Consider the following 27,965-nt stretch of genomic DNA (forward strand, 5'->3'; position numbering starts at 1 on the left):
TTTAGTGATTGAAACTGTATCAAGTAAAACATTCCATCTATCGACTGATATTCACACTGATAATGAATGTCATCGCGTAATGTATGACCTGACACTCATCTGCAGACGGAAGGTTACATTTTGTGCCCATACGGTTGTCCGTACTGTTGTGGCGGACTGTACGCCTGTTGTCCGTACTGTTGAGGGGGCATATTGCCCATCTGCACAGTCACGCCAGGCTGGGATTGAATCACAAAACCTGGCTGAGACTCCTGAAACGAAACACGTTTTGTTGATTTAAAGTGCACTTACTTCAGATTATATTTTCTGATATACTCATGAAAACAAATAAGGGAACACATGAAAGTACAAGTGATTCTCAATTCTTTCCCAGATTTCTTCACAAAGTCCGTATTGCACTGTGGGTATAACTGTGTTTTTCCGTAAGTATGTATAACTTATGAACAGAAAACTACAAGCGTTCCTTTCCGAGACACCATTGCCGATGACAAACTTTCATTACCATCACCAGAGAGTAAACGTGTAAGTCTTTGATGCGCTCATAAAATCTGCCTGAGACGTTGGATGTGTATTTGTAGCCAGTTTGATCACGTGCGTGATGGTTGATGTTGTTTGTGTGTTGTTTTGGGGTTTTTGTTTTTTGTTTGTTTGTTTTGTTTTGTTTTGCTTTGTTTGGGTTTTTTTTTTTTTTTTGTTTGTTTGTTTATTGTTGTGTTTTGTTTGTTTGTTTGTTTTGTTTATTTGTTTTTGTTTTTTTGGGGGGGTATTCTTTTTGTTTTGGTTTCGGTTTTGGGGGGGTTCTTTTGGGGGTTTTTTGGGGGGGGTTTGGTGGGGAGGGGGGTTGTTTGTTTGTTTTTTAATAATGGTGGCTACGTCCCTTGACATACCCATGAAAACTACCATTTTAAGACCGGTCCTTCTCGGAGTTCACGAAAGTTCGGACTTGTATCAGAAAAAGCTATATTTCAACGAACGAACGAATATATGTTAACAATTGTGGTTTAGGCTAAACACACACCACCATCCTCTCGCTGGCAGTTTCACAGCTTGTTCAAGCCGCTATATGGCTGAAGAAATGCCGTTATTACACTTTAACACGAAACATTTGCTTATCTAAAACTGGATTAGGCTGTAAGATTTGTGCAATAGTTTATAGCCTCGACGGTAAGCCATTATGCTTATGTCATCAGTCACCGGTTTGTCTGGTCCAGTCGCCGTGATATAGTGGCGCCTTTAAACAGCATCTATTCACTTAACCACGCGAGATTTTTCTGTTATCCATAAGATAACACTTTCAATGGTACGGTACCTCTCGTTGGCAGGCAAGTATCCCCCCTAGAATGGTAGCGACGAGAGTCATGATCCAGCCAATCACGATCATCACCACAATGCCAATAGCCATGCCGTTAATGGCGTTGAGGTCTTCACAGGAGAACTGTTGGTTGGTGGTAACAACGGATCTGTTTAACAGAGAACAAAGCCCGACCTGACAATAACATAAACAAACAGGTAAGGAAATAGTAATAGCTGTACATTCAGTGGCATATAACATATTTTGTTATTTTCAAACCGGTTGTTTCAGCTGACACAAGCACAGACAGGCAGACAGGCAGTTCATTTCAGCTGACACAAGCACAGACAGGCAGACTTTCAGTTCATTTCAGTTGACAGAGGTACATACAGAGAAAGTGGCAGTTAATTTCATAACACAAGTACAGACAGTTAATTTCAATTGAAACAAGTGGAGACAGTTTATTTGAGCTGACACAAGTGCAGACAGACTGTTTATTTCTGCTGATACACACGCACGCACGCTCACCACAAGCGCGCGAAGTTACCGTTTAATATTAACTTGATGTTGGTAGTGGCCAACGGTGCTTACCCGCACACACACGTGTTGCCTACAGACCGGCATGATCCAGCGTCCGCAGCAGCGAATGCCCCCAGAGCCAAGACCGCGATGATGAAGATGACACCTGTGATGACGAGCGTCAAGATGCAGAACACCATCTGGGTGATGTACTGAAATACACGCAGCATGTTACAGATACTCATACCACATGGGTGACCTTGACTTCACATACTCACAAATCGTACAACTTATTCACTTATTCACTTGGGTGAAAGCTACTAGAGAAGGTGTGCAAGCTGCTGTTGTAAGGGTGTAACCTGCAATCCTAAAGATGTAGCTTCCTAAACTTAAATGCAGTTTGCTTATGTAAGAACACAACCTGCTAAAGTAAGGATGTAACCTACCACAATACGGATGTAACCTACCACTATGAGTAGGTGTGTAAGCTTCTATAGTAAGCGTGTAACCTGCTAAAGTAAGGATGTAACGTACTATTGCAAGGATGTAACCTACCACAAAACGGATGTAAGTGCCACTGTGAGTGAGTGAGTTAGTTTTACGCCGCACACAGCAATATTCCTGCTATATGGCAGTGGTCTGTAAATAAACGAGTCTGGACCAGACAAGCCAGTGATCAACAGCATGAGCATCGATCTGCGCTATTGGGAACCAGGTCAGCGAGCCTGACCACCCATTAGTCGCCTCTTACGACAACCATAGTTTCCTTTCAATTCAAGCATGGGTTGCTGGAGGTCTGTTCTACCCCGGACCTTCACGGATCAACTGCAGCTATGAGTAGGTGTGCAAACCTTTTATAGTATGCGTGTAACCTGCTACAGTAAAGGTATAACCTGCTACAGTAAGGGTATAACCTGCTACGGTAAGGGTATAACCTACTACAGTAAGGATGTAAACCTACTACAGTAAGGATAACCTGCTACAGTGAGGATGTATACCTACTACAGTAAGGGTATAACCTGCTACAGTAAGGGTATAACCTGCTACAGTAAGGGTATAACCTGCTACAGTAATATATAACCTGCTACGGTAAGGTATAACCTGCTACGATAAGGGTATAACCTGCTACAGTAAGGGTATAACCTGCTACAGTAAGGGTATAGCCTGCTACAGTAAGGTATAACCTGATACAGTAAGGGTATAGCCTGCTACAGTAAGGGTATAACCTACTACAGTAAGGATGTAAACCTACTACAGTAAGGGTATAACCTGCTACAGTAAGGATAACCTGCTACAGTGAGGATGTATACCTACTACAGTAAGGGTATAACCTGCTACAGTAAGGGTATAACCTGCTACAGTAAGGATGTAAACCTACTACAGTAAGGGTATAACCTGCTACAGTAAGGGTATAACCTGCTACAGTAAGGATGTAAACCTACTACAGTAAGGGTATAGCCTGCTACAGTAAGGGATAACCTACTACAGTAAGGATGTAAACCTACTACAGTAAGGGTATAACCTGCTACAGTAAGGGATAACCTGCTACAGTGAGGATGTATACCTACTACAGTAAGGGTATAACCTACTACAGTAAGGGATAACCTACTACAGTAAGGATGTAAACCTACTACAGTAAGGGATAACATGCTACAGTGAGGATGTATACCAACAACAGTAAGGGTATAACCTACTACAGTAAGGGTATAACCTGCTACAGTAAGGGTATAACCTGCTACAGTAAGGATGTAAACCTACTACAGTAAGGGTATAACCTGCGACAATAAGGATGTAAACCTACTACAATAAGGATGTAACGTACCACAGAAGGGATGTAACGTGTTAAAATACAGATTCAATCTGCTACAGTAGGGATGTAATTTGTATGAGCAAGGATGTAACTTGCTAAAGTAAACATGTAACTTGCTACAATACGAATATGAATTGCTACAGCTAGAATGTAACTTGCTACAGTATACATTTACTTGTTATAATAGAGATGTAACCCGCTATAAATCTACATGCTTCAATACGAATAGAACTTGCTACAACTAAGATGTAACCTGCAATAGTATAAATGTACGTGCTACAGTAGGATGTAACCTGCAATAGTATACATGTACGTGCTACAGTAGGATGTAACCTTCAATAGTATAAATGTACATGCTACAGTAGGATGTAACCTTCAATAGTATAAATGTACATGCTACAGTAGGATGTAACCTTCAATAGTATAAATGTACGTGCTACAGTAGGATGTAACCTTCAATAGTATAAATGTACATGCTACATTAGGATGTAACCTTCAATAGTATAAATGTACGTGCTACAGTAGGATGTAACCTTCAATAGTATAAATGTACATGCTACAGTAGGATGTAACCTTCAATAGTATAAATGTACATGCTACAGTAGGATGTAACCTTCAATAGTATAAATGTACGTGCTACAGTAGGATGTAACCTTCAATAGTATAAATGTACATGCTACAGTAGGATGTAACCTTCAATAGTATAAATGTACGTGCTACAGTAGGATGTAACCTGCAATAGTATAAATGTACGTGCTACAGTAGGATGTAACCTTCAATAGTATAAATGTACGTGCTACAGTAGGATGTAACCTGCTTCAGTAAGTTTGTAACTTGTATTAGTAAGGATGTTACTTGTTATGGTAAGGATATCGCTTGTATTGTAAGGATGTAACCTGCAATAACCCGCTACAGTATAAATTTACTTGCTACAATACGAATGTAGCCTGCTACAATAAGGATGTAGTCACATTAAGTGTTCCCCTGAGCCAGTATGTGTAACCTTCTACTACATGTGTGTAACATGTAAGGGCGGCTACAAGGAGCTGCTACTCACCCCTCCTTTACAGCGAGCACATGACGCTATGGCTCCGATGAGACCGGGAATAATAAACTGTGGAGACAACAAACCAAGGTAAGATACCTTGAACAAAATGCTGGATATAATTATTTATATCATGTTGCAATTGTCGATATTGATTTCCAACAAAAAATTCATGACAGCTTTGAATGGGAAATAAAGATCAATAGTAGTGTGAATAATCGAAGCAGTCTCCCAAGCAGCTTTTCCTGCAAGTGGTACCTACAGCAAAGCCTATTGACCAGATTGGGGACGAAGCATACGCTGAATAGCCACCGAAGCCGTTGTTGTTGATGCTGAAACTGGATAGAGTTGCCTGGAGAATCTTGTCAAAGAGCAAGTACACCAAGACGCTGAATGCGATTCCTGAAGAAATAGTGATGACGTCATTAAACAGGAGATTTATGAATGTAGTTAATACATTTGTGCAGGATTATGTATGACTGTTAACAGCACGATTCTCCCTAACTATAACAGCACAATAGCGCATAGTTACAACAACACAGGTTATGGAAGTCGCGGTGGCTGAGCGGGCTTGACGGCTGACTTTGTGTGCTGTCGATTGGGTGCCTGACTCTGGGGGTGCGGGTTCGAATCCCGGATGGGACTCAACCAAAACAGTACTAGAATTTGTACTTTACTGAGAAAATGAAATCCTATATATGACATATGTTGCATTTGACCACTTTCTAAATGGCATCTTGTAATCATAACAACACGGCTGTGTATAGTTAAAACAACACGGCTGTGTATAGTTAAAACAACACGGCTGTGTATAGTTATAACAACACGGCTGTGTATAGTTAAAACAACACGGCTGTGTATAGTTAAAACACCATGATTGTAACAGTTTAATGGGCATTCAAGAAGTCAAAATTAAAACATACAGCTTTATAGATTACAACTTCTTGTTTCTTGCATTAAACGACGTTTCCATGTAGATTCTTACATCGTTATCAAGCTAAAAGTGACTACAACCAAATGGTGAGAAGCTTATATACACGGTATGTTGTGACAACACCGGATTAACACTGACAACGGCATGTAATAGAATAAACAAGTGTTACATAACTGGAATAGGCCCGTAGGTAACTTTATAAAACATCAAAAAGCACGAGTGATGAAGCCACTGTCGGGGCACTATGGCCTTGGTATGAGCTGGTCGGGGGAGGGGTAGAAGCGACTCTCGAGGCACTATGACCTTGGTATGAGCTTGTCAGGGGAGGGGTAGAAACGACTCTCGAGGCACTATGACCTTGGTATGAGCTTGTCAGTATAGGGGTAGAAGCGACTCTCGGGGCACTATGACCTTGGTATGAGCTTGTCAGTATAGGGGCAGAAGCGACTCTCGGGGCACTATGACCTTGGTATGAGCTTGTCAGGGGAGGAGTAGAAGCGACTCTCGAGGCACTATGGCTGTGGTGTGAGACAGTGTAGTGTCACGTCACTAGAAGTGATAATACACTAGTCCCCGGCAAACATGGATAGTTAGATTTGGGCCCACTTAGCGGTAATTTTGGCCTCGATAGACCCAGGCTATTTGTCAAAGAATTCGTCATGGTCACTTGTGTTCATGTGTCTTTGCATGTACCGCTCCACTGCATGCATATTATATGGAACATTCTCTTGAAACATTCTCTTTAATTCACTTTTTCTGGGATATGTTCAACATTTCATGATTAACACGCATCAACTTCCCCCATGTTAAACCTTTTGGCATCTGTATGATTACTGCCTAGGCCATGGTTGTTATGAAAGCCAAGATTCAGTAAATAAGGTAATTCCATATGTTATCCCATGAGGATTTCTACCAACACGAACATAAACATATCATGGGTAATATTTGTTGAGACCCACGGTTCAAATGTTGTAGGCAAACGCCCTGTCGCTTCACCCCGACGACTCTAAATCTCAAAGTGGGTTGTGTCTTTATAAATGACAGGGCTGGGAAGTGGTCTTCTGAATGGCCACTCAGGGAATCAAGTTATGAATGAACATCAAGCACGTTCGAACAGACACCCAGGAGTGTCGTTTATTCGATTGCTGATGACCAAACGCCAGACGTTGAGATACTAAACCCGTATGTTGCACGTATCAAACAAGGTTGACGTCGTTTTGTACATTTCAAGTGGAATAACGCAACCCGCTGACGTAACACAGGAACTTATCTACTAAACGCGGAAAGAAACGTTACCCTCGTATCGTTATGAATTACTGGAAAACTAGCAGAGATATGTTAGAAGGCATCGGTTTACAAGAAAGCTGAACAACGCGGCTTGATGTAAATCGCGAAAACAATTCTCAAATGCATTCATATTTAGGTGCAATGCATCTTTATCAGACGAATTATGATGTCCTATTTCGACCATAACGAAATAAACCAATAACGGTGATTTGGATATCCAAAAGAAAGGTTGAAATGAAATACTGCTGAGGCAAAGCTAAGCCATTCAAAGTCACCATTTTACAACTATTAAAACAAGACGCAACCTTTGAAGAGTGTGAAATTGTAAACGAATTTTTCCTATGATTTCAGTCTATTAAAACATTTTCTGCTGATTTGCATTAGTGAAAACAAGTAAAACATGTCTGTCATATTGTGGAAAAGTGTTTAGAAACATCCAAAATTTATATTTGCTAATATTTTTCCATTTTCTGTTTACATACAATATATATATATCAATATCAATCGTCGAAAACTATCAATACTTAATCAGTATTTGCATCAGTTTCACGTATACAATGATTCTGTAGGGTATGAAGACAGTCTAGAATGCATGATATGATAAACAAGTACGAGAAATAGGCCACGATTAACGTCTAAAAAGAGAGAAAGATCCATCAGGATGTGCAGATGGGGTCGACAAACAATATTGTTGCCTCCGCCTTCGGATGTCACCGTGTCACGGTTATATATCTCATTCGGCGCTACAGAGTGACCTGGGGTCACCGTCGACAGACCAATAGTAGACGCCCACACATCACAACACCAGCTGAAGACAGGTACCTCCGTCCTTAGAGATGGAGTGTAACGTTTCTTTTGGTGTTTAGTGTATATATAGAAACTGAAAAAGGATCATCTTAATGCAGGACAGAGCAATGCGAAATTTCAGTTGTGACAATGTACATGACCTTTTTTGACTCTCTTTTCAATCTGTTCTGTGGGGACAGTTGTATTTTTTTATTATAGCAACGCGATGTCTCCGAAATACAAAAAAAATATGAAACACAGGGTGAGTGATTATGGGTTTATGTTGCCTAAAGCAATATTCCAGCAATATTTCAGCAGTATCACGGCGGGGCCACCAGGAACGGTCTTCACACATAGACCCTTTGACGTGAAAATAAATACAAAACGAATATCTACTACTAGTAATCAAACCGTACACACATACTTATCAGATTGTCTTGTTCAGTACCTGCATAGATTTACATACAGATGACTTGGGGGATCATTTTCAGTACCTGTGTAGATATACATACAGATAGCTCGGAGTATACTCTGTCTGTGCCTCCATGTATATATACAGGCATATATACAACGAAGTCTAGACTGTGCGTCAAAAGACAAGTGGAAGGTTTGGGTTGTAAAACGAGAGCATATTCATCCCGCGGGCAACATCACTTCATTGTGACCTCATCATTTGTTCTGAGGTACAATGCAGTCAGGAAGACGCCTGTAAGTAGAAAGGAGCTGCAAGCAATTGCAAGCATCCCAGAAACTGTCGTGCCGGTTATCTGTAGTGTCTGTTATCTGTAGTGTCGGTTACCAGTAGTGTATGCTACCACTAGTTTCAGTTACCTATACCTTCAGTTAACCGTAGTCTCAGTTACCTGTGCCGTTAGTCACCTGCAGTGTCAGTTACCTGTAGTGTATATTACCCGTAATGTCTGTTACCTGTAGTATCTGTTACTTGTAGTGTTTGTTACCCGTAGTGTCAAACACCTGTAATTTCAGTTACCTCTACTGTTAGTTACCTGCAGTGTCAGTTACCTGTGTTGTCTGTTACCTGTAGTGTATGTTACCTGTAGTGTCAGTCACCTGTAATTTCAGTTACCCGTAGTCTCAGTTACATGTAGTGGCGGTTACCTGTAATGTAGGTTAGACTTAGTTATATGCAATGCCAGCTGCACTTAGGGAACTTTCCTCGTCAGTGACGTGTAAAGGTAGTGTCAGTCGCACGAAGTCATGCTTCTATTTATATTCAGAGTGAGTGAGAAAATTGCATAATGGGGTTCAAACTCAGCAATATGGCGGCGGCCTGTTAATGATCGAATCTAGAGCAGACAATTCAGTGGTCAACCGCATCAGCATATACCTACGTACAATGACTGCGAGCCTGTCTACCCGATCCTGACAGTTGTCTCTGACGGCAAGCATGTATTACTGAAGACCAATTCTAACCTGGGTCTCCACGGGTTATATTCAAAGCTAAAACCTTTATAAGTTTTTAAAATACATAGTACATTATAAGGTCCCAGTTCATCACTCATGTTTCTGTACCCCTTGCTCTCATTACCCATGATCCCAGGAACGAGTTGAAGCACCCGTATGTCGGAGTCACACCTCATTCAACATGTCCAGCATACGCAATTTGAGTTTATTAATTCCTGCTGAACACAGTATGCACTTCGGGGATGGGCATCTCCTGCACTTGACATGAGCTTGTTGTTCGAGGCCGAATTAAATACTCAAACTACATGTCGGAGAACACATCTGTACCAGACAATCCTGTGACAGACAAAGTAAGTATCGATCAACGCTGTTTGGGATACGATGACCTGCAAGTCTGATCACTCGATCTGCTAGTAGCATCGTCCGATAGGCACACATTATTGAAGACAAAATATCGTACAGCTTATACACACAGCAAGTCCTGTCTCATCACCTTTACGCATTTCGAACGCGTCTATTGCGTGATATCCTGGCTGAATGAGACATCACTGCTTGGATTGGATAGATGTCACCCGGTCAGCCCGGTCCTTGAGTAGGGCTGTATGACGTGTTGACCCAACAACTCCCCGTTACTGACAGTATCTTTACATTTACTAATAGAGAAAGCCCAAATTTAACGTATGGTATATTAACACGTTGTTACTATCACAACCCACAGCTCAGCCTTCATTCAAACAATCTCCTGATCATGATTGTTAAAATTAAATTTCATGTTTAGTCAACAGGAAAATACTTAAATGTCAAATATCGAAAATAGTATTCCTTTAATAGTTTGGGTGTTGATCATTCTATAGTCTGTGTGTTAGAGATGAATCTAACCGATATCCTAGAGTAGAGGAGGTGACATGACCACATAGATGTGAGTGGGTAGAATATGTCTGTCTCTCAAAACCTGATACACTTGATAGGCGTTTGTGCGGCCCTTAAACCCCGACAGGTCTTAAGTCCCGAATGAACATGAATAATCATTAGTGGGCGGGGCTTATGTGCTACGTCACATATGGGCAACAATGGTTTCTGTTGAACTAAGGATAGAATACATGTCTCAATGACAGGCCTCTTTGCGTTATGCAATGTCTCAACCACAAGATGCATACGAGATATGTGTAAATATTTAGTATATGTGCCGTTTATTCAATATGACGTGCTTTTGATTTTTTTAGACGCAGCTTCCTACAGGTAGCATTGGCTGAGCTGAAGCGATTTCCAAAGCCATCTCGAAAACATCCACTGGCTGACATTAGACTATGCCATGTCTCAGCCCAGTCCTAACTTTTCATTGCAATCCTTCCATACACAGTAAAATATATTGTCAACCGACATAATACTTATGCGATGCATATTGCCACACCTAATTAGGCTATTTCCGCGCATGTCAAAAGTGGGTCAACTCTGATAGTGCACTGATGTAAGGCAGGTTACCCAGGCCGAAGCAATGCTAGTCACGCTATGTGCTAGTTCACATTTTGAAAAATAAAAGGAAATATATATATCCCCAATTTTTCCTAGAATGACAACTCATTCTTCTGCAATTTTGGTCTTGTATCTGAAGTAGACAGATAAATTCTTTTAAAGTGTAATAGTTTCTGGTATGAAGCCAAATTAAATATAAAGCATAAAAAATAACCACTATACCAAAACCTTCACCAGTTAATATGTGTGCAAGAGGCCAGTTCTCTCTAGAATACCATTGTGTAGATGTTGTTGTTAAAGACAGCACACTTATTAACTCTTAAATGTCATTTATATTTCTTTCATAACTGGAAATCACTTAAATATCAACAATTTCGTAGTATTTATGGAATTATTTTTATCCCTTCTTGACAATCTTGGTAATCCCTGATCACTTGGAGCCTATACAGCCTTCTGTAGACCAAATATTTCATTCACTCTCCCTCTCTTTTCAGTCACCACTTTCCGCACTCTCGGCGCTTCATGGCGAACAGTCAGCGGGCAGATGACAGGTGGTGGCAGCTGCTCAGGGGAGATCCATCCAGCCCCTGGCACCCCAAGAGACTGGTAGGACATGAAAAGCATCTTCATTTTGCCCTACCTTTTCAGAAAAGGACCAGTCGGAACTTAAGACCCTGTTTGAGTTTAAATATTTAAATATTTTAACTCTGAAAAGGTCTTCAGTCCCGGTTGAAGTCTTGCCCCCTACCTGGCCCCTCATGGTTGATTGTGGCTGGTGCAGACCATTCCCCTGATCACTTGGAGCCTGTACAGACCTCTGTAGACCAAATATTTCATTCACTCTCTCTCTCTTTTCAGTCACCACTTTCCGCACTCTCGGCGCTTCATGGCGAACAGTCAGCGGGCAGATGACAGGTTGTGGCAGCTGCTCAGGGGAGATCCATCCAGCCCCAAGCACCCCAAGAGACTGGTAGGACATGAAAAGCATCTTCATTTTGCCCTACCTTTTCAGAAAAGGACCAGTCGGAACTTAAGACCCTGTTTGAGTTTAAATATTTAAATATTTTAACTCTGAAAAGGTCTTCAGTCCCGGTTGAAGTCTTGCCCCCTACCTGGCCCCTCATGGTTGATTGTGGCTGGTGCAGACCATTCCCCTGATCACTTGGAGCCTGTACAGACCTCTGTAGACCAAATATTTCATTCACTCTCCCTCTCTTTTCAGTCACCACTTTCCGCACTCTCGGCGCTTCATGGCGAACAGTCAGCGGGCAGATGACAGGTGGTGGCAGCTGCTCAGGGGAGATCCATCCAGCCCCAGGCACCCCAAGAGACTGGTAGGACATGAAAAGCATCTTCATTTTGCCCTACCTTTTCAGAAAAGGACCAGTCGGAACTTAAGACCCTGTTTGAGTTTAAATATTTAAATATTTTAACTCTGAATAGGTCTTCAGTCCCGGTTGAAGTCTTGCCCCCTACCTGGCCCCTCATGGTTGATTGTGGCTGGTGCAGACCATTCCCCTGATCACTTGGAGCCTGTACAAACCTCTGTAGACCAAATATTTCATTCACTCTCCCTCTCTTTTCAGTCACCACTTTCCGCACTCTCGGCGCTTCATGGCGAACAGTCAGCGGGCAGATGACAGGTTGTGGCAGCTGCTCAGGGGAGATCCATCCAGCCCCAGGCACCCCAAGAGACTGGTAGGACATGAAAAGCATCTTCATTTTGCCCTACCTTTTCAGAAAAGGACCAGTCGGAACTTAAGACCCTGTTTGAGTTTAAATATTTAAATATTTTAACTCTGAAAAGGTCTTCAGTCCCGGTTGAAGTCTTGCCCCCTACCTGGCCCCTCATGGTTGATTGTGGCTGGTGCAGACCATTCCCCTGATCACTTGGAGCCTGTACAGACCTCTGTAGACCAAATATTTCATTCACTCTCCCTCTCTTTTCAGTCACCACTTTCCGCACTCTCGGCGCTTCATGGCGAACAGTCAGCGGGCAGATGACAGGTGGTGGCAGCTGCTCAGGGGAGATCCATCCAGCCCCTGGCACCCCAAGAGACTGGTAGGACATGAAAAGCATCTTCATTTTGCCCTACCTTTTCAGAAAAGGACCAGTCGGAACTTAAGACCCTGTTTGAGTTTAAATATTTAAATATTTTAACTCTGAAAAGGTCTTCAGTCCCGGTTGAAGTCTTGCCCCCTACCTGGCCCCTCATGGTTGATTGTGGCTGGTGCAGACCATTCCCCTGATCACTTGGAGCCTGTACAGTCTTCTGTAGACCAAATATTTCATTCACTCTCTCTCTCTTTTCAGTCACCACTTTCCGCACTCTCGGCGCTTTAGGACCCTCTCTGTACCCTCTTGGTTGCTTTGTCTTGTGCAGAGACCCCACCGCATCCCTTTTACCATGTGCAATGCCCTCTTGACTCAACATTTCATTCATTTTCTCTCTCATCCCAGCCCACTGTGGCCACTTTCTTGGCATGTCAGGCAGACAGTCAGAGTGTACCTTGGACCTGCAGCCAGCAGCCCCAGGAGAGCTTCATCCAGCCCTAAGCAACTCTGGGACTGGTAGGAAATGAAACGCATCTTCTTTTTGCTGGGCCTGTTCTTGAAATGCATTGTGAAATGCTTCAGTGCTGACCGAATCATCTGACATTTGTGATTTGATGATTTTGTGTAAGAATTTTGTGTTCTTGAAATTTTGTATCCATGCAGTAATTACAACTAATTTCTAATATTTAGTTGCTTCTTTTCTAGTCTGATGACTTCTGCAGAATGTGTGGAGAGAAGTTTTTAAGCATGCTGAGTCAAAAAAGAAATATTCTTTCGTTAGGGCACTATGAAAGAACAAGAGATGGTAAGGTGATTAAATTGTTATTATTTCATCGCTGAGAACTGAGTGATGTACTCGATACACTGACAGTGCCACAATCAGTTCCATTAGGTTACACCTCCTTTCCAAAACATGGGTATACAGAATGTCAAGTCACAATATGGAGGTTGAGAATGGAGACTGGCTGCCTGCATATGATTTCAAATGGTTCGTGAGGACAGTCGACCTCTTAACATCTCAGCCCTGGTTCGTGTAGCCAGCAGAAATCTGTCACGTAGGTGACATAGGATGATCTGACGGTCTTCTGCTTGTGTCGTCACACATGGACAACCTGACCTTTTGCAATCAGAAGCGGTGCCAGTTTTTTAGTAGATGACCTCTCAAGTCATACACAGTACGATATCTGCATCCCATTGCTCTTGTGACGTCAATAACTGATCTTCTCGCTTTTCACATGCCAACGGCACATTCATGTTGCACAGTCGTGCCATTTAAAATATCATTAGAACTGTGGTTTAAAGGTGTTTTTTATCCCCCCGTCATGTAATGTGGGGGGATATAGTTGACGCCTCGTCTGTCCGTCCATCCGTAATCATTTTGTTTCCGAAACATAACTCAGAAACCATTCAATATTTTTAGACCAAACTTGATAGATACGGTAATGTCAGCCAATTTTTGTGCCTTTTTCTATTTACAGATTTTTGGCATTTATATATATTTTTTTTACGTGGAACATTTTGGTGTTAGTTTTATGATTGGGTGGGCTTCGTTTCCGGAGCAGAACTCAAAAACCCTGCGGTATTTTTCTGCAAAACTTGGTAGATATATCAGTCAGAACCTGAAGTGGTGCCTTTTGCCATGTACAGGATCTTGTGATGTATTATTTTCTCGGTTTCCATGGAAACGTTTCAGACTTAGTCTCGAAATGGGGGGATGGTATTCGTTTCCGGAGCAGAACTGAAAAACCGTTCAGTGTTTTTTCTGCAAAACTTGGTAGATATATCAATCAGAACCTATAGTGGTGCCTTTTGCTATGTACAAGATCTTGTGATCATGGAAACACTTTGGACCTTGCCTGAAAAGTGAAAGGTGTGTTTTATTTCCAGAGCAGAACTCTCAAACTTCTCTCAAAATGGAGGGGTGGGCTTTGTTCCCAGGGCTCAACTCGAAAACCATTTCATATCTTTCAACAGATCTTGGTAGATATATCAGACACGTCTTGAAATTGTGACTTTGCTGGTTACAGATCTATGGCATTTATAATTTTCATGATTTCCATGGAAACAATTCAAACTTAGTCTATAAAAACAATGAGTAACTCTGAGATTATTTGTCCTTTCAAACATGTGGGGGCCGGATGGATATGTCATCTTCTGATGACTCTTGTTTCACTTCTTGAGGCCAATGCAAACATGTGCAAATGAGGAAAACTTCGATGCAAAGATCACATGAACGATTGCACATGCAAAACCTGATGTGGCACTAACGTCATTTGCTCGACGAATTGATGGGTTTGAGTGGGTTTTGCTAACGGTTTTCTGGAGTCGAAAGTTTGGGATCCCATTTCGGATATACAGATGTATCATCAGAGAAAAATTATTCATTATTATCCTCCCGGCATATAATGGAAGAGGAGAATACAGTGTTTTGTGTAAATGGGCTGTTCTGTCTGGGCTCAATTTCTTCAGGGTGACTTGTGATAGCTTTCATTAAAGATCAGATGAAAGACGCTGAACTTTACTGACATTTCTTTTGGTCCACAATCTGCACATTGTATTGACTCCACCCATCCATGATTTGACCCCAAGTTCAAGGTTGTTTAGAGTGTTTCAGATTGAAACTTCGGGTGACCATTGTTGACAAGGGACACATCAAAATTGAGATGGTCATTCCATGCCGATATGGCTGTCAAATAGTAATTGCTTCCTAACAGTTATCGCCAGTATATCAGTATCAGTGTGCACAGTTCGGGGCATTGAATTAACAATTTCTGTTTTGTTTGCAGTGTTTTTTCACAACACTAGAGGACAGCTCAAGAATCTTGTGCGATGTAACATAAGAGGAAAATTAAAGAAAAAGTTATGAACTGCATAAATGTTTTCACCTTTGTCAGGGCAATATCACACAATCAACATAATAGCAATCTATATCATACATAATAGTGCATGTTAACAAAAGTGATTAATTGCTCCATTCCCTACCAGTCTAGCGCAAAAATCAATCAACTAGTCACACAATCAAATATCAGGTTACTGTATCATGATACAAACATACATTAATTCACAAATGAGACAAGGAATTCTGAAATGGCGATAGAGTAAATTGTGAGGAAACACCTATTTGTACTGCCATGATTCTCTTCTGCCATCTTATATAAAAACATGATCAGCAGCCATATTGGTGAATAGCTCAGTAAGTACCATGACTAAATCTTATTGCGCGGAATATTTTCGTAAATACTGCTAAAATATGGTGATAACTTTTCAGCAACATGTTAACAGCCTGTTAAGAAAGGATATTTTTCAATGAAACATAATGTTTCTGTGGAAGTTAGTGGGAAAACACTTCAGTTTTAAGCAACCTGTAAAGGCAAGTACACACTTTAATAATTCATACTTTTATGCTTTCCTGTTGATATTTTACCATGGATACCAGTTGGCAAATAGTGACAGATTTCATAGTACTGGGCGTGAAGCTATAGTTACTTTAAATGGAATGGATTGTTTAGTGGCCCAGATTTGAACACAGCTTTGTTTTGTGGTCTATCAGTGACAAGAGCCCACATTGTCCAGTCATTGTTACCTGGTTTCTAAATTCATAGAACCGATAAATTTGACAACAAATTAGGATAAAGTCACCTCTGTCACTATTTGGGTGTCTGAGTTAATCTTTTCAGTGTAAAGTCACAAGATGTGAGTATTGTGAGTATGAAATGTGTTCACTGTTGTTGGCACAACATGCCACAAACCCTTTTGATTGAACTAAACAATGTTGCATATGATTCATTCATTCTGTTTGACCCTTTTGGCATATGAATAGACATGGTTTTCTTTTTAAAAAACACTTTTTTCATTTATGACTTTCAAACAAGTATGTAGTCTCATGGCTGTTAATTTCCTATTTGACATTTAACATGATATTGACACCATTTTCAACTGGTAGAAAGACTTGTTGTGACAGGGGAGGTGTATCTTTGCACAATCAGCATAATCAGAAGCCTTCACATCCAAGTTAATCCAAGCTAATGTTGGCAGTATGTAATCAAGCACCCTCATTTTGCACTGATATCCTCTACCACCTTGTAGATGCTGTCACAACTGGACATGTAGGTACATACCATGTTTAGTAAGTCTTCTGGTCCAGGCTGTGTCTCAATATCAAATTTAATGACTCACTTACCCTTATTCATTAGATTTGTATTTCTGAGGGGTTTTTTTTCACTTTGAGAAGAGTTACCAATAAACTCCTTAAGTTTTCTTCATTTTTTTAAAAAACTGACTAATGTGTGAAATGTGGGTTTGTTGAAGCAATTTTAAATCTCAATCACATGAGGTCATGAGTATCAAAATCATATTCCTTTAATGTAGTAGACTCTGATGTGTCAGTATAGGAAGGCAAACAACTGACCATTACTGAACAGGAAGTTGTGTAGTTACCAGTTTTTAGGTTTAAACATTATTCGATATTCGAAATATGCCTTTGCTTGGAACTATCACATGCCCCCCTTCTTTTGTGACAAATGAGTGAAATCCCATGGTATCTGTTTGATTATAAAAGATTCTTCAGTAATGCAGAAATACATTTTGCAAAGCATTTTTGAAATAATGTTACCTGAGGGTTATAATAGACCTAATTTGTCTCTAACAGCTATTTCAATGCAACAAATCTCCTCTTTATGGATATGTTGGACAGGAGAAAGTATTGAAGTATCATTCAGTTGCCTTTTATAGTCGACATCTCATCTGTCTGTCCGTCTGGTTGTCCATAATGATTTTCTTCCCAGAGCATAACTCAAAAACTGTTCAATATTATACAGTAAAAGTGGTAGATACAGTGTTCCCAGAAATTATTGAGAAAATCTTTGTTTTTTTCTAATGATGCTAAGATTGGAAAAGGGGCTTTCACTAAGCACTAAGCATACTAAATAAGGGAGACAACTCTTGAAGGGTTAGAAGGCAGCTCATTACGTCAAGAGTTATCTCCCTTGTCTGAGCAGACGGCTTCCTGTGTTGACATGGCAGAATTTACAGCAAGAGAGAAAAGAAAGCTCATTCTAGATGATTTTGAAAGGGGTGAGGTTGATGCTAAAGTGTTAGCTTGTAGACATGGTATTCCTCTGTCTACAGTATACAGAACTTTGAAGAATATTCAGACAGGAACCGGGATAGAGCACAAAGCAGGGGCAGGTCGGCCTAGGAAATTCAGTGTTGTGGATCGCCGAAGACTTGGGCAGATTGTGAGTAGGGGCAAACTGAAAAGTGTTGAGAACATCAGAAATGAAATGATTAGCAGAGGAAGTCCTCAGGTATGCAATGAAACAGTTAGGCAGGAATTACAGAGAGTTAATTGGGTGAAAAAACGTGGAATTCCCTCGCCGTTGATGAAAGATGCACAAAAGGAAAAACGTTTAAACTGGTGTCGGGCTCATGAAAAACAAGATTGGGATAATGTTTTCTTTTCGGATGAAAGTTCTGTTTGCTTTTCCCTAATTGTGTGAATATTTGGACCAAAGATACTGTCAAACCTATCTACCAGCGACCAAAACATAGCCCGAAGTTTCACATGTGGGGTGGCATATCGGCTCGCGGAGTGACGCCATTGTGTGTTTTCACGGGAAACTTGACAAAAGAAAGATACGTTGACATTCTAAATGGTCACCTTCTTCTGACAGCACAAGCATTGTATGAAGATGATTGGATTTTCCAGCATGATAATGACCCAAAACACACTGCGCGCTACACAAAACAGTGGTTGTCGGGCGAAAATGTTCAAGTTTTAGACTGGCCCAGTTACAGCCCAGACCTAAACCCAATTGAGAATGTGTGGGGAGTCATGAAGGACAGAATAAACCAAAAGGGACTGAGAAATATTGAAGATATGAAGGCCGAGGTGGTCCAATATTGGGATACCCTGTCACACGATTACCTACAAACTTTGATGGGTAGTGTGCCTAGGCGTATTCAGGCATGCATTGCTGAGCGAGGAGGCCTAACAAAGTACTAAAACAAGACTGAGACTGTAAAAGGATGATGTTTTAACATGTTTATGTAAGTAAAACGCCAGAAGTTAATAAACGTAATGAGTTACATGACGCAACATGATTCTCAATAATTTCTGGGAATACTATATACCCAAAATACATTTTGGTGGTGCCTTTAGCTACTTACAGATTTTTGTCATTTTTTTTCCTGGAAACAATTCAGACTTTGTCTCAAAAGGGAAGGGTGGAGTTCGTTTCCGGAGCATAAATCAAAAAACGTTTCATAATTTTAGACCAAAATTGATAGATACAGTTATCTCAACCTATGGTTGTGCCTGTTGCTAGTGACAGATTTTTGGCATTTTTTTTTGGTTTTCTATGAAACGTTTTGGTCTTAGTCAAATGGTGCAGTGGGTTCGTTCCTGGAGCAGAACTCAAAAACCGTTGAGTATTTTTCTGCAAAATGTTTTTTGACAGTCAGAATGTAAAGTGGTGCCTTTTGCTGTTTACAGGTTTGTGTGAGTTATCAAATGGAGGATCTTGAAGTGGTGCCTCTCTGTTTACAGGTATATGGTGTTTATATTTTTCTTGATTTCCATGGAAACAATTCAAACTTAGTCTAAGAAGTCATTAAGTAACTGTCAGATGATTTGTCCTTTCAAATATGTGGGGGCTGGGGGGATATGTCATCTTCTGATGACTCTTGTGATTTATTATTATCTCAGTTTCCGTGGAAACATTTAGGACAAAAAGTTTCTCAAAAAGTTATAGGTGTGTTTCGTTTCCGGAGCAGAACTCAAAAAACTTCTAAATATCTGTCAGTAAACCATGGTAGCACAACTCAAAAACCATTTCATATCTTTCAACAGATCTTGACACATATATGATACAGATCATGAAATGGTGACTTTGCTGATTACAGATATAATTTATACTTTTAACCTTAAGTGAGATACGGTATGGTACAGGGCCCCGTTTCACAAAACTCTCGTAAGCCTAAGATCTCGTAACTTTCCTCGTAGCATTTGCATCTCCTATGTTACAGTATGCCAGGTACAAATGCTACGAAAAGTTACGAGATTTTAGGCTTACGAGAGTTTTGTGAAATGGGGCCCAGCACGGCAGGGCAGGGCACGGCAGGGCACGGGACGGGACGGAACGGTATATGATATGATATGATATGATATGATATGATATATGACATGACATGATATGATATGACATGATATAGGATATTTATATAGCACACATATCCACACATGAGTACATGCTCAAGGCACTGGTATTGTTTCCCTCGATCACTGGATGTCAATCTGAACAGCACACTGGGACACATAGTCACAGTACTTAGTCCAAGTTCACTGCATGTTGCTGTACTGGAGTTTGCCAGTATCCATTTGGCCACCATCTGGTCATATGCCAACGGATTTGTGGGTTGTGCACTGTACATTAGTGGTCTGCAACACAAATAGTCTGCACACAAAGTTGACTTCAAGGTTCTTTGCACCCGATCACAGTTGGGCTCGATCCTGACACCTCAACCTCACTGGGTCACTAGCCTGGCACCTTAGCCAGCTCACCTACCATACCCCCTGTAACTATTCTTTTAAATATTTGGGGGCCAGGGGAATATGTCAGCTTCTGATGACCCTTGTTTCATTGTGGTTGTGACATGATGCTGATTACCACTTTTCCAAGATATAAAACATCATTCATTTGGAAGAACAACAAGTGTATAGGTTAGATGTAAAGTATTTTTATAGTCCTCCTTTTTGGAAGCAATGATATTTGAATCCAGCAATCCAGCAGGACAAACGGACTTTTTCTGTAGGCTGGTGCATTGGATCAGAGACACATTTTGGTCAGTGTCCAACACTGTAAGTTGTGCAGCAGCATCAACATGCACATGCTATGTAAGTTAAGGCTTGCTAAACTTATTTGGAGTGCAGAAGTCAACAGTAATCATCATGCTCATGTATTTTTGTACTAAGGTTTGGAATGTACAAATCATGTTTAATTTGGAACACATTTTTCAGCCAGGACTATCATGGACATATATGATTAATAGTCATTCTTCTTTAGTCAACACATTATATAGGTTGAGATAGAAAAATGTTATCACTAAATATACTGCCAGTGCCCTGTTGCCAATACCTGTGCATTGTAAGGAAGTCTGTCTTCTTCATGCACTAGGCTGTTGTGTTTGGGAGTTTGAATCAAACTTGGTGCTGGTGTGTTTCAACACCCTTGTTTTTTGCTGTTTTTGACAATGTTTCTTTTCACTCAAACTCAACGAATATTGAATTATATTTAAAGTGACCATTAAGCGCACAAACACTTACATTTATCTAAGAGTATAAATGACTTCACCATGATTCAGTTTATGTATATATATGACTATCAAATTCTGTGATGTTCCCACTTTCTTTTTTGTTGTTGTTGTTGTTGTATATAATGAACAATATACAATTAAGGAAGAGTCAGTTTTTGAATAGTATGTCCTTGTACCTAAAATGTATTTTTTCACATCCATAGCTAAGCCAGTCATGGTACATGAACATGTCAATAAATATGGATTAGTATCTGTGGCTTTTGCACTGAATGTGTTTCTCTGCTCTTGTTCATTTTCAGTAAATTGTATAACATTATTAACATTAATCACATAATGTGAGATAAAAAAAAGAATGGTAAACATGACATTATGTATAACTATACCTCTCCATATAGCTTAGATATTGTTGAGTGTGGCATTTGATAACAACAACAAAAAATAAACAAAAACATGTGAAATACAATTGATCCTAATGATTGATATTGATACATTTCAGGCACAACCTGCAAGAAAGAAAAGTAAGGAAGTCGCAGTGGCTGATCCGTCTAGACAGCTGACTTTGTGTGCTGGCGATTAGGGTGCAGGTTCAAGTCCCAGGTGGGACTCAACCAAAAAAGTAGTAGAATTTGTACTTTACTAAGAAAGTGTAATCCCAAATATGACATACATTACATCTGATCACTTCCTAAATGGCAGTGTAATCACAATCAGTTATGCCTTGATATGGGAACAATAAGTCAAACTCAATATTCCCTATCTCAGGGAAAGGTAGTTGACAAATATCAAATAAAATATGTGTGATCTGATATGAGATATCAAATGTGATTTTTATGGTCATATCTAAAGTTTTAGTCACAGATGCAGAAGTATCTTCCTGATGCCTGATATAAAGGAAATTATTGTTGATGTAATTATTACTGAGACAGATACACAGAAAAGATGTATTTGACTTGCACGTTTCCACTGGTGAGGCAGTATATGCTCAGCTTTCTGTGAACCCTTAGTACCAATACTATATGCCATAGTAACAATCAGACAATTCCCTCGGCTCTGTAGTGGCATGGCTAATGACATATTTGTCATTTTTCCATTCAGAGAATAAATGTATTTGACAGTTCAAAGGCTTCTGACAGATTTTAGCCGTAATTGTCCAATAAGACATTTTTATGTTTGATGTTAAATTCATTATATTTTTCTCATATTATCCTCCCTTCAGGTTACCATGACATTAAAACCAAATGTTTTTATTAATGATTAACTTCATATGTTCACAGGTTGTTCACCATTCATCCCATGTTGGGTTGATCGCCTAGTCCAGATCAACAATTTACAGACAGCTTGGAATTCAGTTGATGTCTACTCTTGCTCTCAAGTGAAGCATTATGAACTGAGTGCAGCGGCACTGTTGAATTTCTAGATTTAGCATTTAGTTAGGGTAATTCATGCACCCACTTGCCATTGATTTTAAAGGCATGTGACGAATAAAAAAGTTAAAAATCTGTAAAAAATAGAAGTCTTGAGCAAGTACATTGAAAAGTCAATGACAAGTTTGAAATGCAATTTGGTATCATCAGCCCAGAGAACATGTCCAAATTCCCTAAACTGTAGAATTTAAAGACGTTATTCCATTTTTGGTCTCAGTCATGTGACGAATAAAAAAGTTAAAAATCTGTAAAAAATAGAAGTCTTGTGCAAGTACAGTGGGAAGTTAATGACAAGTTTGAAATGCAATTTGGTATCATCAGCCCAGAGAACATGTCCAAATTCCCTAACCTGTAGAATTTAAAGACGTTATTCCATTTTTGGTCTCAGTCATGTGACGAATAAAAAAGTTAAAAATCTGTAAAAAATAGAAGTCTTGAGCAAGTATATTGAAAAGTTAATGACAAGTTTGAAATGCAATTTGGTATCATCAGCCCAGAGAACATGTCCAAATTCCCTAAACTGTAGATTTTAAAGGCATTATTCCATTTGTGGTGACTGTCATATGACGAATGAAAAAGTTAAAAATCTGTAAAAAATAGAAGTCTTGAGCAAGTACATTGAAAAGTTAATGACAAGTTTGAAATGCAATTTGGTATCATCAGCCCAGAGAACATGTCCAAATTCCCTAAACTGTAGATTTTAAAGGCATTATTCCATTTTTGGTCTCAGTCATGTGACGAATAGAAAAGTTAAAAATCTGTAAAAAATAGAAGTCTTGAGCAAGGACATTGAAAAGTTAATGACAAGTTTGAAATACAATTTGGTATCATCAGCCCAGAGAAGATGTCCAAATTCCCTAAACTGTAGATTTTAAAGGCATTATTCCATTTTTGGTGACAGTCATATGACGAATGAAAAAGTTAAAAATCTGTAAAAAATAGAAGTCTTGAGCAAGTACATTGAAAAGTTAATGACAAGTTTGAAATGCAATTTGGTATCATCAGCCCAGAGAACATGTCCAAATTCCCTAAACTGTAGATTTTAAAGGCGTTATTCCATTTTTGGTCTCAGTCATGTGACAAATAGAAAAGTTGAAAATCTGTAAAAAATAGAAGTCTTGAGTAAGTACACTGGAATGTTAATGACAAGTTTGAAATGCAATTTGGTATCATCAGCCCAGAGAACATGTCCAAATTCCCTAATCTGTAAATTTTAAAGGCGTTAATTCAATATATTGTTAAGGTGATGTGACAAATAAAATTGTTCATAATCTCTCAAAATTTGAACTATTGACTAGGTAGAATCACAACTTCTTAACAAGTATGAATGCTGTTTACTGTAATAAGCTTAGAGAACATCTTCAAAATTCCATAAACTGTAGGTTCTAAGGGCAATGTTCCATTTCTGGTCAAGGGTGTACGTGTATGAGAAATAGAAATAGTTAAGAACCTCGGACAGTAAGAACTTTTGACCCAGTACATTCAGAAATTGACCACAAGTTTGAAATGTAATTTACCATCATCTGTACAAAAGAAATATTGAAACTCCATAAACTGTAGGGTTTGCATGCTTCATTCCAAGTGCATGGGACTAATGATTCATGTATAATGTAGAGTCATTTAAAGAGAAAGGTACAGCATCATTAAGGATGGGTATCCCAGAAACTACAAGTAATTCCAATTACTTGTATTATTTATTTCACCAGATTATTTATGTCACCATGACATGCAGTATCACTGTCACAGTTCTTAGGTACTGATTGCTGCAGTTGTATGAACCACCAGTGGCTACCACATCAGTACCTAATGTAAACACCCCTTGTACAGACATCCTCTGTCAGTTTTCTCCTCATATTGACAATCAGTCATCAAATCAGCAGGATTAGAATGTGCTCTATATTTTGTTTCTGTTGGCCTTTTTGTGACAGGTAGCTTCCTATCATGAGTTCATAACAAAGTACCAGATTATTTTATAGCCCTGGGGCTTTTTTATAGTGGTAGCTAAGCTCTTGCAAATACAAAGGGTATAATGTTCAGTGTCATAGAATTGTAAATATCATATACTGACACATTCATTGTTGGTTAGCCAATGGCATTACTTGTTTGTTGGATTCTTTTCGACAGACATAAAGGTATGTGTGTATACCAACTTAATGACTTTAGTACTACATATCATTATGTTTAACATGGTATTCTTCAAGTCTACTACTTGGGAAGATATGCAGCACTGTTTTGTTTTGTAATAAAACACCTTCAACAAAATTGATTTCTTTTGTCATTTTATGGGAAAATGTGACAATGGTTATGTTTTACCTGGCCAGCTGATGCTCTACAACATTTCTGAATACACAGACAAGTAACACCATGATTTGGACAGAAAATGTCCACTGTGACATGTTCACCGAGAACATGATTCAGCTGTCAGTGTTCAGCTGCATTTATAGGATGCCACAGATATTGGCTTTACTCTTACCTCAATGCAAATATTTACAGTTGATATCCTTGATTATGATGTGACTGGTATGATATGAGGCATCATAAACAACTACCTCTCATTTTACACTTTATTCATATTTTAAAAGCTGTCCCAAACATGTAAACTTCTGATGTCTTAAGAGTCACATGTGCATGTGGTACCTTTTGTAAAATGTACTAAAGGTGTCCTTAAAAAAGTGCTTCTCATGATGTATAAGCACACCTATATTTCAAGTTTATTATTAAAGAACATGACACATAACCCAAGCATTGATCACCAAACACCAAATTCAGCTCCAACACTGGGAAAGTCTGCAAACAACCCAACACACTGCTGAAAGTGTGTGTATGGTTTTACTTCACTTTTAGCAATATTCCAGCAATATCAGGATGGGGAACACTGGACTTGGGTCTCATGTTGATCAAACATTTTATAACCAACCATGCTAAAGGAGTAGAATTCATGCTCTCAAATTTTCTTCAGGTACATGCTCACCCATACTGCTTAGTGGAAACAAAACAGGCTCAGTGCTGAGGAAAATGTATATATTTTATATATTCTTTGGTTTTATGAATTTACTGGAATCACTGACTGACTATATAAACTGTAATTATGACTTGACAACAACAACACTCCATTTCCATGTCAAACTCTTTCATACAACGATACATAACTGATGCAGTTTAATGAATGTACAGTGGTAAACATGTACAAGGAGTGCTTTCATTGATTTTGTCCATGCCAACCCTGGGGGTCACTTGGTAGACTTACTTTGGTGTCATAAAGAACATCATCGCCCCGCCCCAGTGGTAAATTATCAACGGTACCTTACATAATTACGATCGATTTCTTAACAAACATTGGGACATGTCTTTATTTTCCGTAGTATTGAAATGGTAGTTAGGTTGAAATACACTCTCATTGCACGCTTATCAACTTAACACGACTGAGCAGAAGTAAACCGAATGCTGTTCAACTGAGAAGTTGTGCGTAAGAAAGACGCACGACCTGGTCACATAAGCTCCGCCCACTAATGATTATTCATGTTCAGTCGGGACTTAAGACCTGTCCGGGTTTAAGGGCTCACATGTCGCCATTCATTTTTTTATTTTTTCCTCGGTGTGGATTTCGCGTCAACCGGATCATGGGATATCACCGCTGATTCACGTTAAACATCCTTAAAACTTTTAATATAGTTACCTTTGTTAACAACAAAATTCGTACAGACGTGACCGCTGTAAGTGTATTGGTATAAGCGGTAGTTCATAATCAATATCAATAAAATATTGTGGTTCATTGCCATATGAGGACATACTGACACAAGCTCTAGCTTACCTCTACCGTCTTATACAGTGAAGGATTGGGATTAAAAAGATAAAACCAATATGGTCGGCGGGTAATCTGGTGTAGCGTTCATTTTATCTGAGACTGGATGAATACCAATGTATCACAAGCCCAATGATTTGGCAGCCCAGTGGCATAGGGTGCGTCTGTTACAAGCAGGTGATCATACAGCGGGGGTATAGATACATCCGTCGGGGTCTGATGGACACTATGAGAACAAAACTAATTCATTGATACTTTCACGAGCCACCGAACATCTAGATCGCTTCAGTTGGTCCTGCCCTGGATGACATGGGAGGTTAGCTGACAGTTCAAAAGTTCAAACCCCCAAAGTTGCTAGACGAGACAATAAAATTCTACGTTCTGTCAAATGTGAGATGTTAGTGAGGCAATCTCGAGAAACAGAGTATCCGAATCTAAGAATAAAACGAAGGCTTACAAATAGGTATCATTGCTAAACAGAGACACTACACATCGGAGAACCTACATCACTCTACTGCTTCGGTGGAGGTAGTTTGAAGAGGAGTTCTAAAACTAAAGGGGGCGTTCTTTAACGTGACAGCGTGATTTTCACATAGCCCCACCCTAAAATTCCTTAACCTCGTCAGGTAATGTGTGAACTGCCCAAATGAACACATATTGACCATTTAATCAATAATAATCACATTTAAGTAGGTTCTGTGCCACGAGGATTTTATCAATAACAAATGTTTTCAGACTTGTTCGTTCAGTGGTCACCTCCTGGTCAGATACAAGATAACTTACCTGACCCTATCACGAGGGCACAGCTGACACCATTGGCGATATTTATCCGTGTTTTCGACATGTTGATTCCCCAAGTCCGGCTGGGATGTTGCTCGGTGGTTTAGTCGATGTTGAAACCTGGAGCAAATCTACTTAAGTAGGTCAGCTGAGAACAACATGTGGTCACGTGACAAGGCGCGTTACTTCACAACGCCGTCACAGCTGGTGTGGTGACTTTGGTCTACTCCCATTTATGAGAACTCCCAATTGTGAGACAGTGGATTATGTAGTTAACAAAAAAAAACATACCACACTCCCCTGTCTGATAGGTTCACTCCCAAGCATAGAAAGGATTAACTGTTGCTAATTAGGGTTTAGCTGTACATATTCTAGTATTTTGTTGTTGTTGGAGTCCCATAACACCCGCACTAATACTTCTTCAATGAAGTTTTCGCACTGTAGCCCTGTGCTAAGCCACACCTCTACTCAGCAGGAGGAGGAAAACCTGTTACTCCGGCCGAAGACTGTGTTGGGTGGTATCAGGTGTCATGTGTGGAATGCCAATGTACCTGTCCATTGTTGGGTGAGTCCCGAATGTTCAGGTAGATAATGGACACTTATAGGGAATGCGATGTATTATTGCAGCACACACCGAACTGCTTCCCTCTCGGACACAATGCGCTTCATACTTGGATGACAGTTAACAGAGCCACGAGGAAAGTGGGAGAGGTTCAGTCGTGGGCATATGATTCTGTGAGGCACTCAGCCGTAGGCACATGGATTCTGTCAGACATTTGTGATGATACTAGGACCTAGATTTTAGTGAGTGCAAAAATCGTAGAAAATATATTTTGTTGATTTTGTTTTATTTTAATGAGTGCAAGATACGCATTCTGCCTCCAAGCCGAATAACAGTTTTCAAACTACTTTTCTCAAGTCTGCACTCGTGCATTATAATATGACGTGAAGCGACTAACACGCGCGCGTTTCTCAAAGACTCGCCACAGTCTTCTTGTGGTGCCCTGATCCACGGTCAGC

At 39.9% G+C, this 27,965-nt stretch overlaps 1 protein-coding gene across 1 annotated transcript; it reads right to left on the reverse strand.

The window, feature by feature from the left end:
* Positions 1-27,415, reverse strand: LOC137286168 (uncharacterized). The gene is made up of 6 exons (XM_067817851.1): positions 26,949-27,415; positions 4,928-5,067; positions 4,678-4,734; positions 1,883-2,022; positions 1,310-1,460; positions 1-251 (listed from the first exon to the last, which is right to left on the reverse strand). Exons 1-6 carry the CDS (start codon positions 27,007-27,009, stop codon positions 114-116), a joined length of 687 nt encoding a protein of 228 aa, XP_067673952.1. The 5' UTR covers positions 27,010-27,415; the 3' UTR covers positions 1-113.
* Positions 27,416-27,965: the final 550 nt, after the last annotated feature.

Source organism: Haliotis asinina, chromosome 6 (genome assembly GCF_037392515.1).
Source record: "Haliotis asinina isolate JCU_RB_2024 chromosome 6, JCU_Hal_asi_v2, whole genome shotgun sequence".
Classification (NCBI taxonomy): domain Eukaryota; kingdom Metazoa; phylum Mollusca; class Gastropoda; order Lepetellida; family Haliotidae; genus Haliotis; species Haliotis asinina.